This window comes from Bos grunniens, chromosome 21 (genome assembly GCF_055505025.1).
Source record: "Bos grunniens cultivar Pamir isolate PY7600 chromosome 21, Bosgru_T2T1.0, whole genome shotgun sequence".
Taxonomy (NCBI): Eukaryota; Metazoa; Chordata; class Mammalia; order Artiodactyla; family Bovidae; genus Bos; species Bos grunniens.
The window spans coordinates 5,439,316-5,454,502 of NC_141185.1; the positions used below are offsets into that span (position 1 = coordinate 5,439,316).

General features: G+C 45.2%; 1 protein-coding gene across 10 annotated transcripts in view; it reads right to left on the reverse strand.

The window, feature by feature from the left end:
- Positions 1-157: 157 nt before the first annotated feature.
- Positions 158-15,187, reverse strand: part of YY1 (YY1 transcription factor) — a 29,550-nt gene continuing 14,520 nt past the window's right edge. For 5 of the 10 annotated variants that reach the window (XM_086362971.1, XM_086362973.1, XM_086362975.1 and 2 more), the window contains 4 exons: positions 15,023-15,185; positions 7,836-7,896; positions 5,990-6,148; positions 158-5,209 (listed from right to left, as the gene is read on the reverse strand). In XM_086362971.1, coding sequence (XP_086219097.1) covers positions 5,027-5,209; positions 5,990-6,148; positions 7,836-7,896; positions 15,023-15,185 — 566 coding nt within the window. In that variant the 3' untranslated portion in view covers positions 158-5,026. Of the gene's footprint in view, positions 5,210-5,989; positions 6,149-7,835; positions 7,897-12,010; positions 14,169-15,022; positions 15,186-15,187 lie in introns of those variants that run through there. The other 5 variants (XR_015149421.1, XR_015149420.1, XR_015149419.1 and 2 more) reach the window with 5 other exon arrangements.

Below are 15,187 nucleotides of genomic sequence, written 5' to 3' on the forward strand. Positions count from 1 at the left end.
ATGCAAATTTCATTTGGTTGTGCTTTCTAAAAAGTGGGTGAGGGGGCTTCCCTGGTGGTCCAGTGGTTAAGACAGGAGCTTACAGCCACTTGTACTGTGTAATGAAACTCAGCAACAGGCGGCTTAGAGATCCAGGAACAAACAAGAACCACAGGCATTAAAAAGCTTAACATTATGCGTTTATTATATTTTATAGAGCCATGTTACACATGCTTGGTGCTTCAAACGGAGTTTATCATTAAATGTTTTTCTGGATGCAAAGCCATCTGATGCTTGATGCGGATGCCTTAAATACTATAATATTTCTGCATCTATGACCTATGAGCTAAGGAAAAACCAAGGACAATTCCAGAAATGGCAAACAACATTTAAGAAAAAGATGTACATGAGACGCAATGCCAAGTCCTTGAGCCAGGGCCCACAGAAGTTACCGGAAAATGAATAAAAACAGAATTGTTTTATGAAGATAGCTTGACCCATCACCATCTGTAGATAACAGAGCCTCATACCAGTTATGGATGTTGTAGAAAATAGCTGTTTGGTACTGATGCCCTTTCCACCTCCATACTGTATGCAGACAGTGAGCAAGCTCCCAGACAGAGCAGCAAACAGAAGATACCAAAAGCAGCCGGCCCCTTCCTGTGACATCCCAGTGCTCCTTCTTATGGCGTCTGAAGGTCTTTAATGAATGAAAAGCAATCAATCTGATCAAACCTGACATTTTGCGGAAAACCAATCATCTTGCTTTAGATGGTTGTGATGCCACCACGCTCACCTCCCTGCAGACTCCCGGAATGTGGGCTAAAGACATGAGGGCTGGCCCGACAAGTCTGGAGAGTTTGATCTGCCTCCTGACCTAACGCCCATATTCTCCTTCAACATTCCCTTCCGGTTTCCGGAAGGAGAGGGGCGGATGAAGTGTGTCCACGGTATGCTGCCCGCCCCTCCCATCAGGTCTCCATCTAGCCCAGTCTCCAGCAAACATCCTCTCTGACAAGGCACTCCCGGGACACGGCCTTCCGCGGGACACGCCCACTCGTGAAGGGCCCGCCCCTCCTGCCTGCTGCCAAGGCTCTTAAGGGCCCCGCACTGACTGCTTTCAGGCAACCCAGGAACCTAAGCACAGCCCACATGGCCCAGGAAGTTAACAAATCAAGGCGCATCAAGGTCGGGAAGCTGGGGTGCAGACCTAGCCAGCCATGCAGTCGAATGCTTCTGTGCAGGCACAGGGGTTCCCGCGGGCACGTTCTGGAAAGCGGAAGAGCAGACCGTGGAGCGCGTGACCACGGCCGCCAGGAAGCACAGCTCAGGGGTCCAGCCTCCTCCGTGACCTCCTGGGGTCAAAGGAGCGCACCCCCGCGGTCCTGAGCTCTGACAGGTGCTGTACCGGCAGCGAGGCCAAGGGGAGACAGGACAAAGGGCTCTGCCGTCGACAGGCGCGGGGGGAAGCTAGGCGAAGGCCGCGTGCACTGGACAGAGGCCTTGCGGGCTCCGCGCGGGACGCTGGGGAACCTCTCACCACTGCTCTGACCTCTGGGATCCTTGTTTCTGCTGGTGGTCAGATGTCAAGAAGATGGAACAGAGGACTAATAACGTGGCCTTGCTAAGCATGCTGACCCCAAAATTAGAGGAAACAAGATACAGGAAGCGATCCTCGTTCTCTGCCTGTAGCTGTCCTGGGGTGGACTACCAGGTTTCCAACTCGAAACCGGAGAGGGCCGGGTCTTCCTGAGCCGCAGACACACATCCCAAGTTGAAGGTACAGTAGGTAAGTCTGGCTAAGGAGTGCGTGCGGCAGTAAGCCTACCGACAGCGCCTCAACAGCCTCGGCCTCTCGCTGAATGAAGGACTCTCGTCTATTGCGGAGAAACCAACTAGAACTCGCCAACACCCGCAGGCCTCCAGCAGAGTATCGCAATGGTTTTCATTTTACTCAAATTTAACAAAATAACTGACATTTAAAAGAATGTACATGAAAACCAAATTAAAAAAAAAAAAAAAAATCTCCATTTCCCTCAAATCCACAGGCCTTGAATCTAGGTACAGCACACACACCATATGAAACCAACAGCGAGCTCAAGGTCACCTTGGAAAATAGATGTCACTCTGGGGTGACAGTTCTTTATACAAATACTATGCTTCCCCCTAAACCCCCACCACCAAAAAAGGGGGGAAAATAATATAAGAAATCCAAAAATAGAAAACAACATCTTGTTAAATGTAAACTTACCCTCTCAAGTTTTTATATTACATATGCTAGAAACATGCATTTATTTCAGCTCAGATGTAAGAAAATATGTATATTACTTATAAATCAGATTAATCAAGACAATCGACTGTTAGAACACCATTTCAAAGTTTAGTAGATTACATCTTTAGCAAAATTATAAATTCTAACCACAAGCAGAATGGGTGTTACGTTATACCCGCTGAGAACTACCTCTATAAGCTGTCACTCGTGTCCTACACTACTGTTGCAAATTCAGAGCGCTATGTCAAGGAGAAACTTGGGCGTTAAACTTGCTTCAAACGCCCAATGAAATTCCTTTCAGAAATTAACTCTGCAGCTTGAGAGAAAAACATGTGAAAACACAGAAGAGTTAACGGGAGCAATGGCTATTCCACTCAGAGACAGAAAGGGACAGAAGAGATGACAGAAGGCATCCCCAAGGGGTCAAGGCACAGAGGAAGAAGAACCTCCCTCCAACTCAGGGTCATGGCATGGCTCTTGGGGCCGCTGGGAGATGTCCCCACGGCCTAAGTCTTGTCTTGCCGCGGGCCCTTGGGCAGGAGTCCTGAGGATGACGCCAGGACCAGGCTCCAGTGTGGCACAGCGCTGGGTGAGGGCGTGACCCCTAACACAGCCCCTCGGGGGACTGCTGACCCGATGGTGGGGAGGGACGCACGGGCACCGAGTCGCGGGCAGCGGTGGAGGCCTCTGCCCCAGGTCTAGGCAGAGCAGGACAGGCTCGCGCTGGGGCGCTCAGCTTCGCAGGGGACATCCACCGCAGGCTTACCTCTCTCCTGACTGCCAGATACAGCAAAGCCTGGCTTATCCAGAGAACAGCGGGGTCTTCTGATTAACTCAGTTCCATCAGACTACTCGATGGATAACAGATTCTGAACAACAACAAAAAAAAGTGTCTCAAGTTAAATTTTTCATTTACGATTCAGAAGGCACTTCAAAATTCCGGAGGGCCACAGGGTCCCTGTCATTAGGTCGCCAATCCTCCTGGACAGGACCGATGGAGAAGCTGTGAGAGACAGGGCTGTGTTCTGGACCTGATGGTGTCCTGGACGTCTTGTACCTGAATCACTGGTATAAGCTAGTCTGTCAATTACTCTGCAGAGTCAAGCATACAGCACAAAGACATACAGTATGTTTGCATTTTGAATAAATGGGATTTTGCTGTATCATGGCAGTTTATAAAATAGTCTCACGAGTCTGATATTTGACTCTAAGTAAATTCCAGAAATTATAATCGTACGTACATTTAAGAGGTCACAACACGAGGTCAAGTACTCACTGAGTACAGTTTTCTTGATAACCCAATCACCCTGCCAGTCTGCACTCACTATCCACTTAGAAGCACGGAAGGAGGGAAGCTGCTGGCGTTCACCTGCTACAATGTGCTGACACTGGCAGAGTCCACTAGATGGAGGGACCGAGGCTCTCCAACCAAACCGCCAATAACCTTAGCGTTTCCTGTTAAACCAGTGAGGACCTGCGGGCGCTGCCCTGAAGGCGGCCTGAGCAGTGGAAATGCCTGGTCTCCCCTCTGCTTGCGCCCCCTGCCAGGTGACACCTTACCTTGAGAAACACACACAGGCCGGGCACAAGCGCTTCAGTCACGCATTCGCTGGGGGAGCTAAAACCAAAATCCTGTTACCAGCGGGCCCGGTGCGGGGTACTCTGAGGTAGTTCCTTAACTCGGGGTGCCTGTTACCTACTCTTTCAAAATTCAGTACATGTGGGAAGTATTAAAATATCCATGCATCGCTTCAATCACAAGTCACTGTAACTGAGTGCAAAATAAAGGAAACTTGAGTTGCTTTATTTAGCTTCCAATTTCTGGGAGGCTCAAGAACTGTAATTATTCTGGACAACAAAAGGAAATAAGACTGTGCTTACAGATCTTTTTCTGCCATATTCTTTCTGTAGGATTGCTGTTTTATTGTTGCCCTTTCTGTTACACGGGATGTACACGTCAGGTGTTAAAGGTACAATACATTCTACGACTGAGCACCACGTTCTGTAACTCAACAGGCAAAGAAATTACACTGAACATCAGCATCTGGCAGTATTTTTCGGAAAAGAAAAAGTGACTAAAATGGGTTTAAATTGATTAACACTATTAAATCACATCTAATATTTGATACTACATGATTCAATACAGCTATACGATACAATTATACAAAATGTGTTAACATCAAAGAATACAACCAAAATTAAGATAGCAAACAAAACCTATATAACTTTTTTTTTGTACAGGAAAAATACTTTTGAAGTATGCATGTAACTGCCCATTCTTTTAAAGAAAATCTACTGCAAGCAAAGTTATCAACCTCCAGAAAAATCACACATAGCATTACTAAGCATATCCCCAAAAAGTGTACAATATGCACACTTGGAAAATACAAAATTAAAAAAATTGTAAGCAACAGGTGAGCTTCATATTTATAAGAATGTGAAAAGAAGTCCCATTTTTAGCACTGTTGTATAAAGAATTGTCTTTTGATGTGAAGTTCATGAATCGTCCTCCTGTTGGGACCACACTTTACAAAAACACCGTGGTTTTGAAACGAGATTACAGAGCAAGATAGAGCATCTTAGCAATGTCATCTTATTAAAGTTTTTTTTTTTTTTTTAATTTTTACTACTTTATCAAAACATGTCCCTTGGGTATGTAGGATTCATTTTTAAAATTCTTTTCTAGAAACAATATACAAAGGAGAGGCGTGTTTATTCCCAATCACACTCCTGGAAGATGCTTCCCGAGGCTGAGGAGGGTCTTCTCTCTTCTTCTCACTGGTTGTTTTTGGCCTTAGCGTGTGTTAAGATGTGAGATTTCAGGTTAGTTGACTGAGCAAACTTCTTATTACAACCGTCGAAGGGGCACACATAGGGCCTGTCTCCGGTGTGGATTCGCACATGTGTGCGCAAATTGAAGTCCAGTGAAAAGCGTTTCCCGCAGCCTTCGAACGTGCACTGTCAAGGAAAAACCAGAAATTACCCGCTCAGACTCACGGGGCCAGGAAGGGGGCAGCTCAAGGCTGTGGGGAGGTGCCTGCTGCTTCTGCCTCACTCCCTTCTGCCCTGCCCTGGGGGGGTGGAGAGCTTTCTAGACACATTCTAGAAATAGGGGCAGGGAGCTCTAATGCTGCCAGGACAGCTCCTAGGACGACCCGTGGATAGCCCTCATGAATTGTTTAAATACAACGTAAGAGAAACATTAGCAAGAAATCTTCCTAAATCTTACATGAGGGTCCTAACACTTCTGTAAATATTTCAAAAAACATAAGAGACAAATGGTTAGAAGGTTTCTGATATCAAGTATTAAAACAAAAAGAACCATGCCAGATTTAGTGGCATCGCTAACCCATTCACTTGTTCATGGGCTTCTAAAAAGGCAGAAAACTACTTTAGAAGTTATTCTCCTGGATTAAAATTTTAGAAGCTCCCTGTCAATATTCTACAAAAAATATATTAATCACACCAAGCAAACTGCTTTAATCCCAACACACAGGAAGTGCTGTTTTGGGCTCGCTCTTGAGCAATCCTGTGTTTCTCCAGACATGAAGTCCAGCCCAGAAGCACTTGCCATATCCTGTCTCTGGTGCCACACAGATACGAGCGGCGGAGCTGAGAGCCAGGGCAGCTCTGACTGAGTCCCGGGGGCCCCATGGCGGAACCCTGCAGTGGACTCTCTGGGCAGCCGCCGTGCTCACACCTGCGGGGAGCGCGGAGGGCAGAGGGAACGGGCTCTACCTGAAAGGGCTTCTCTCCAGTATGGACCAGTTGGTGTCGTTTTAGCTTGGAGCTCTCAACAAAAGCTTTGCCACACTCTGCACAGACGTGGACTCTGGGGCCGTGGGTGTGCAGATGTTTTCTCATGGCAGAGTTATCCCTGAACATCTTTGTGCAGCCCTTTGAACAGAGAGAGAAGCTTAGTGGTTCACACTGCAAACTGTTACCCGTGATTCTTCCGCTTAACAGCCTTCACTTACACAGTACAACAAACCCCCACCCTCCACACTTAAATGTCGCTTCATATCACAGCAGAAATAACTAAATTATTTAAGACAAAAACAAAAAAACCTCAGCTGACAAAGGCCTTATCATGTAATGTTAACTTCTGTTTTACAGTGAGGAAACTGAGGCTCAGAGATGTCTTTAAGTAGACTTGCCCAAGGTCACGCTACTAGCAGGAGCCAGGCTGGGAGGATCAGCCGACGCCGGCTTCATGCCCCACGGCCGCCTCTCCCGGCCGCACCCCCAGATGAAGAGCAGCAGCCCTGGGAGAAACGGAGCCAAAGTGACGGCAGTCCACCGCCACCTGGGGCCGTACTCTGCGCTGCAGCAGTGGGCTGTCCCTCTCCATCACCTACTGCCCTCTCCTCTCTCTCTGCCTCTCTCCCCTTCTTGACAGAGAAAGAAGCCAGAGGGTCTCCAAGGAATGCAACTACAGAAGAGATGTATTTTGTGAGACACCGGGAAGAGCAGCAGGGAAACTGACAGCAGGGAGGGCGGGGCGGTGTGCAGGCTGGGGAGATGGCCTAACGCAGCTTCTTCTGCAGCTGTTGCCCAACAATGGAGAGAGTGGGGAAATGATCAGACAGCAGGACAGAGGACAGCATGAGCCAGCACCGCACAGCGTCACAGGCAAGGGGCGCGTGGGCGGGAGCCAGCTTCCACCGCGATCCCTAGGCTGAGCTTCCACTCAGAAAACAGAATTTTAAGAAAAATCTAACTGGGAAAGAAATACACAAAGAAGGTAGAGAGACGATGAGCACTTAAGACAAAACTGTTTTCAAATGCGTATTGGTATTTGGTTTCAACAGAAACGCCTTTACGTTTCAAAATTTCCACATTAACAACATTTTTTTAAAAAGACAAAAATAAATTTGTGGGAGCACAGTCATCAGAGGTGAGATGGTGAAACTAAATCTATCCTTCAGTTGCTGTTGTTTTTTAAAAATTTACTCCATTCCAAACCTCTCACCGTTTTTCTGCGCCTCCTACGTGATACTTTTTAGTTTTACCTCCATTTAAGTTTTAAACAGACCCAGGCCGTATCTCAAAGTACTTTTTAGGCTATCATTAGAAACTAATAATAGTAACTACATTTGAAAACAATTAAGTTCCCCCCTAGCAACAAACAGCTAACAGGTAAATTAAAGAAAATTGTGGAGGAAATGATGAAGTCTTAATAGGCTTACTCTAGCACTATGCAAAATCAAATTTCCATAAGGAGCCCACAGTCCTATAAAGGTCCAGGGGTGAGACACAACCCAAAGTCTTAAGATTAGACTTGTTTAACAACTCAAAAAGAAGAAGAAAAAAGTAAGAAATAAAATCCTAAGAGTATATTCAGTATATAGTGACAATAAAAACACTGGTGCCCTGCAGGAATCCCATTTAAGAGTGTGTGAATTTAAGTGGCCTTTAAGGAACAACGAACCTTTCATCACAAAATACAGTCTCTTGAAGTTAGAACCCAGATTCTAGTTCCTCAGTGAGTCTCAATTACGAAGATGGAAATAAAAATGAGATTTCTTATAACTCTCTACAACTGCTTTCACAGAAACGAACACTTTCCCCTAGCATTACTTACTTTATGAGGGCAAGCTATTGTTCTTGGAGCATCATCTTCTTTAATTTTTCTTGGCTTCATTCTTACCAAAGGGGGGAAAAAAAGAGAGAGAGAGAAAGATTTGTAGGAATGGGTAGATTCATCTGGCAAAAATCATATAGTCCCTAAAACGCTTTCTCTGTAAGTACAAAAACTAAGATTACAACATGCTGCTGTGAGGGGAAGGGAGGAGAAAACGCACGTTCACGGAGGCCCTGGGACTGAAGCACTCTCCGGCCTGCAGGTAAGGACGCTTAAGCACAAGCACAGGGGAGGCGCTGCCTGCGGTCTCAACGCTAACAAGCCGGTGCATCTTTAGGGCAGCACTGGGTCTGTGTGATTTTACTATCTGCTCCTTCTTCCCAACTCTTTACAAGTAAGATATGGGAGGTCTTAAAGGGGGGTGTCCATCTTATGATGGCAGCAATTATCTGTAATAGACCATTTTTAAAGGGTTACAGAAAAGTCCTTTTAAACAGAGAATTATCTATCTATATATACCTTTTTCCACACTGCTTAGTTTTTATCATACTATTAGTGGTGGTGGTGGTGGTGGGAGGGAGATACAGTCTCAAGCACCTGGGCAGTCCAGGAGAGCCTTCCATGGAGTGACTACTCAGAGCTTACTCGGTAACTTACCTACCTGCTATTTTCACTGAACCAACCTTTGGTCTTTTGTCAAAATTTTCTCTCCAAAACTGCCTACAGATCTGTGTGTGGTAAAGGGGTGAGGAAACAAGAGCTTCTAGAAAAACTATATGAGGGTGAACATTCAGTGAGCAACTAAACGAGGATGAACTCCTACATGAGGATGAACGTTCAGTGAGCAACTACGCTGCCGTCCTCCAGAGTGTGCGGCTGACCGGCACTCCTCCAGGACGCAGGACTGTCAAAGACTGCCGCGGCCATCTTTAAGTTAGCAAAGGCCCTAACAATACCGCCCCTCTTCACTCTTTATCTGAGCTCAGATACTCCTTTCCTCCGTCAAATCTGAACTTCAGCAATCATCTCAAGAAACTTGCCATGCCCTGGATGAGCATAGGTGAAACAATTTTATCTGCTAGCTGTAACTTATCTCTAAGAAGCCTGTTCAAGATAATACACATTTCCTACTTGGAATTCTAAGAGAAGGTTTTCAGTCTGGTATCCTCCCCAGGCCAACCCTGCAGATAGCTGTTCTTTCTTGTACTTGGAAGATTACACATCAGTCAGCAAACATTTTCTAAGTGCCTGTTGTTTACAGGGTCTGAACTAGCCTTTGTTATCTTAAATACTATTAAGTCTTGGAGTCTGGTTCTGAGTTCACAGAGCTAGGTAGGGCAAAACTGGTGCCACTGCGCCACCTGGAGGTTATAACAACAAAAAGGGTACATCAAGAACCAAGCTTCAACCTTCCCAACTAAGGTGTTTCCTCTTCAAAGATTCCACTCAAATGCTGTCTTGGCTGTGATGGTAAATACATGATTGTCTTTGTCCAAATTCACAGAATGGTACTAACCTAAGAGAGGGTGAATTTTACTGTATGCAAATTATCTCAAAAATAAAACACTGACTTTGTGGGTATGAACATGGGGACAGTGGTAGCGAAATGCCTGCATCAGTAGGTAGAAGGTGTCGCCCAGTTACCTCAGCAGGTCCCTGACTCCACAAAAATTTTTAATTCCTAGGAATTCTTATTATGGAAATTTTCAAATATACCTAACAACAGTAGAGAACTCTTGATTTACCATTCACCCAACTCTTGATTTTTTTTAATGTTATTAAGTGGCATTTTTTTTTAATGTCATTTTCAAAATGTATGCTAGTATTTAGCAATATAATTAACTTTAGAATGAGTGTTAAATGTATCTGGGCAAACACCCTTGGACTCAAGGAGGAAGTGAAGGTATGTAATTGCAGCCACTCTTAAGCTTGTTGGCAAGTCACTCTTCGTCACTACAGAGAGGCAAATGAGGCAGTATATTCCGGTACCTTTTACATTATATTCGAATGCAAACACTGAAAAGGTCATTCTCCAAACAAGTATGCTTAGAATGAAAGTGTTCTGTTTTTCTGAGTAAAGACTAAAATTTCTGTGGCAACAATAGGTACATAAACCTACAAAATAAATCCTAAAAGATGAATTTTCTTACAAGACTACAAGACTTCTACTTAAGAGGATCTTCTTGACCGGCCCAAATGAGCCGGAAATCACTGAGACCTGGGCTTCCCCTCAGCTGACTTGGACCTGGAGGCGTGACAGCAGCAGAGGCGTCATGAGCGAGACAGGATGGGGTGTGTGACTGGTGCCGCAAGACCTTGAGCAAATCACTTAACTCCCCAGCCTCAGTTTCTTATTCTGTAAAAAGGTGAAATGCTACCTGATCAGAGCTGTGAAGGTTAAAAAAGAGATGCTATGTTAAGCTTTTGAGAAACAATGGCTATTATTACTGCCAGCCTGTGCTAAATGGGCTTAGCCAAAAATGAGTTTATTGCTTTAAAAAAAAAAGTCACTGTTGTCCAGAAGGTACCAGGGCCTCCAAACCACCATCGTCAACTAAAGAACTGTGAGACTGAGAAACGATAGCAAAGGTAAAGCGGAAAGGCCCCCTCCATGTATTTGAAATTTACGGACAAGCCAGGGAGCCAGCAAGGTTCCTGTTCAATTAAAACTCTAGTTTTAGTAGTTTTCTCTGTGACGTCTATGACGTCCCTGCTGATCTCACACGATGTCATCCTGTGTGCACAGTAAAGGTTGGATACCAGGACCACAAACTGCAGGAAACTCCTGGACAATTTTCAGCAGGGTGTTAGGTAAACCACAAGTTCCACCTTAGTTAACATGCAGATATCCTAGAAGCTAAGGGGAGAGATTCCTCAAGAAGTGATTCTTCGGACCGGAACCACCTGTGCTGACGGGACTGTGGGCCCTATGTAACAGAGCTACCACTCACAAGCACAACTCACCTCTGTGTCAACTGAGACAAATGGCTTAAAACCCAAAGTTTTTTAAGCCAATTCTCTCGTGGGCAATGTACATTCATTCATGAGGTATTAAAGAGTTTCAAGGCATTTTCAGCTCCACCATCACATCTTTGTATTAATTCAGTGACAAAACCTCAGGGGAGGGGGGTAGTAAACAACAACAAAAACCCCCACCGACTCAGGACTATTGGTTATTCTGATCTTCCTGGACAGAAGGTTTCCTAAGGGCTAAGGGTAATGAAAAATGCACAAATTTAACCAGGAAACGATTCTCCAGGTCGGTCCCATCCACTATCCAATTTTTGAACTATTTGTTTACTAAAAGGACATTTCGAGAAAGAACAAAACCACCAGTCCCACCTCCCCAATACCATGACTTTAAGTAATTGTGTCTTATGGCTGTCCACGCACACTAAGTTGCTTCCTAAGCAGTCTGGGCTCGGCGCAGCTGGAGCCTGAGCGTTCTCTGTCAGTTCCAAGTTCAGTCCAGAAGCCCATCACCCCAGTATATGGAGAAGAGGGAAAAGCAGCTCACATGCCTCCTTAAGCCAAGAACTGAGCCCCATGGTGGTGGTGGGTGGAAAAAGGAGGCCAGCAGAACAAGTTCTGTGCATCTTTATCAACCAAGAAGATGAGCTCTGGTCCCCATCAAGTGTGAAATTTGGTGCTTCTCTGTCCCAGTCACCAATGCTGGGGCCTCTTCTCAAAATGTGAAGACTGAACAGAAGCAGGGCACCCCAGCTCAGCTCTTCCTCACCACCACTGCCCAACTAGCCACTTCCTTTTACATCATCTTTTCAAGAGCCCAGAGATACTATGGAAAATGGAGGTGAGGATGAGCCCAACTGCACAGCACCCCAATCCTACGCTTTTACTTTGCATATGTTGTCAAGAGGAGCAAGATTTCATTCTATTCCATACACAAAATGAAATCTTTAATGGCTGATAATAACAGAAAAGAAATACACACCACATTCAGACAATTGCATAAGTACTGCTTACTAACGAATCTGTGTGTAAGGATCACACTTCCTGCGCTCTAAGGCCAATACAGCAGCTTCAGTACCAAAGAGCGAGTTTTCTTAGTCAAGTCAAAGGAGTTTTCTCTCTCTAAACAACGTCAAGATAACGTTCCATTTTTAGGCCGTGGTTTTCGTAACCCTGCCACCCTTGTCAGGACGTTTCTGATTATCTTTTCTTCTTTAGAAAACTCTTTCTCATACCACCACCATCTTCTACCCTCTTGATCATTCTATCTACTGCTAAATGAAATGGACTTTCGTAAAGAAACGCTTACAACCCACTGACTTTCTATTCTAAATTGAACGAGTTTTCCAGTCTGCTACATGGCTGTCTTCTTGGTTTCCTTTAGGAAGTCTTCCCTGATACTCATCCTCATTTCACCAGAGCACACCCCTAAGTAACCTCTCCAGAAGGGCTGCATGCAACATAAAACGAATCCTTTAGGCATCAGAAATTGTCATTGTTTTGCCCTTGTGTTGGACAGATAGCTTTGCTGGATCAAGAATCCTATGTTATAGTAATTTTCCTCAGAAATTTCAGAACACTGCTCCTCTGTCTTCTAATTATCTATTGCTGTTGAAGAAAATTCTCATTTGGGTATAATTATCATTCTTTTGTAGGTGACCTATCTTTTCTCCCTGGAAGCCTTCAGGCTCATCCTCAGTTTTCAAAATGTCCCAAACAGATTGATACCTGGGTGACCCTGGGTCCCTGTCCCTGTGGGTGGCCTCTTCCTAAGGAGTAGGGTCCAAGGCAGCCTGATGCAGGGTGGAAAGGCCTCATGGGTGCCTCCTGAGCTCAGAGACGAAACATCCTGGAGTTTCTTTCAGAGGGCTGAGGACAAGCTTTAAGATCAGCTGTCCCAGTTCTCCAGCAACAGGAACACGCAAAAGGTCAACACCTAATTACTTCTACTGCTCACTGCCCAAAAGTCCCCACCTCTCTGAAAAGCTTGCCTCAGTCCTCTGCTCCTCCACCAAAGCCACTTCATAATATATAATTTAGAGGAATATTTACTCTTCCCTCTTGGCCCATCTGGATCTCCACCAGCTCTTGCAATGCTGTGCTTTCTTTTCTTCAGGATACTAAACCAGACTCCGCCTGCCCTGAAATGCAGACCAGCACCCTCTCCCACTTTCGTATCACCTAAGGAGCAAAGCTTTTTAATGTGCATTAAAAAAAAAAAAATGCACATCAAAATGTGCATTTTGATGCCTCTTTTGCCCCCTCCCCAAGACAGTCAAGCTGCTTCTCAATCTTCCACCATGCCCTGCCAACTCAGCACATTTCTTCACACGTACAGTCTTGACCTCTAGCTCAGGCCTTTGCAAGCTCTTCTCCCACTTTCTGGCTGTACCTGCACCCATCCAGCCTGGATACAGCTGAAAAGTATCTCTGATCACAAAGCCCCCTTTCTCTGCTGCTCAAACCCTCCACCAGGTGGCTGCTACATACAAGGAAGCACGCGTCTTGGCCCACTTTTCAGACTCCAGTAATCTGGTTTACATTCACCTAAACGCAATCATTTCTCGGTTTTGTTCAGTCGCTCCGTCGTCCCGGACTCTTTGCTACGTCATGGACCGTAGCACTTCCCTATAAGCACCCTAACTCACAGCGAAGCTCGGCTTTTCTGCTTTCTGAACAGGTACTGGATACTGAGCGTGCACTGTGCGCAGCCTGTCCCGGCATGGAGGCCACACAGACAGCCGCCCACCTATCAGAATTCCTTTGTCCCTCAAGGCCCAAATCAAATGCTCCCCTCCCCAGAGCTCTCCTTGACTCCGTGTTCCACGTGTTTATCACTGGGACAGCAGCCCATGCCCTCAACAAATCTGAGTACCGTAAGAAAGTTACAACAAACTTTAGCAACTCTGTGACAATGTTAAACACAGGCATGATATTTGGCTCAATCTGCCCAAAAACTCTTGGCCTCACTGCTGATTACGTATCCTACAGATTCCATTTTCAGTTGTACTTTGGGGTGGGGTGGGGGCACAGCAGGGCACTTAGTTATCTAATTCACATACCTGTATTTAAAATATGAATAGCAGTAAGAGCTGGAACATGATGTCAATAACAAGAGGATAGGGATTTACCTTTTTTAAAGCCGTGATAAATCAGAAATACATTAATTTTTATATTCCCTACCACTACCGTTTCACTGGGAAGGAGAAAAGGGTACAGACTCTTTTATCGAAGCATGATAGGATTCTTATATCCACATGACACGTGGAGAAACGAGGTTTCAAATGGCTGGAGGCCACCCACCTTGTCTCTGGCAGGCAGGGAGAAACCAGGACACCCCAGGGTCTCCAGCTTTTCTCTACTCTGCTCTCCAGAAGAGGAGACGGAAGAAGTGTTCACTCTGTTAGAACAGGCGTGCACAGACTTCTTTCTCACTCTACAATCCTGTCCTTGCCTCAATCTTCTGGGCTGTTTCAGGCTCCATCCAACCTCAAGTACGTAAAAGGAGACCACCTGCTCCAGATTTTATCAGTTTATTTAAAATTTTACATCTCTGCGGGTTCTCTCCTGTCCTTATAAAAACTGCCAAGCAGCACTAGAAAATAATGTAAAAGGGGACCAAGGTTTCTCTAAGGACCCAGCTGGTTTCAGTCAAAACAATTAAACAGTCATTGGGTTCACACCTGCCTGCCTGCTTCTTACCTTGGACAGTTGAGCACAGGGTCCTAGACCTAAATCTGTGATCCCTTCCTGTCATGCCAGCTAAAAATCAACAAAACACCAGTAGCCTAACTGATGACACATTGAAACTGGAGCGGATGAAGTCCTTCCTACTGGTCAGTTGCACAAACCCAGTATAGACTCAGGGCTCCAGCAGCTTCAGACCAGGACAATACCCGCAAATTTAAAATGTAGACAAAACAGCCAGGAAGTAGTGTAAAGACATCCATTTCCAAACAAAATATTAAAACGTGCAACTGTGTTTATTCACAAGCAACATCAATTACAGAATTTAAAAGTATGTATTTGCTTCCTCTCATTCAAATCTCAAACGGTGCCACTTAAAAGCACAGTCACCACTGAAAATAAAAGCCAACCGCTTTTGTTTTCAGAAGCTTTCCGGCAGCAAGAACAAACCACTATTGTTATTTAGGCACCAAAAATCACAGCTGGCAACACTCAAGCACTTTCTCTAACCATAAGGAAGGGTAACTTACCTAGCAAATTCTGCTAGTTGTTTGGGATCTGAGAGGTCAATGCCAGGTATCCCTCCAGGAGGAAGTTTCTTTCCTGTCATATATTCTGAATAATCAGGAGGTGAGTTCTCTCCAATGATCTGTTCTTCAACCACCGTCTCATGGTCGATATCTTTTTTTTCATCT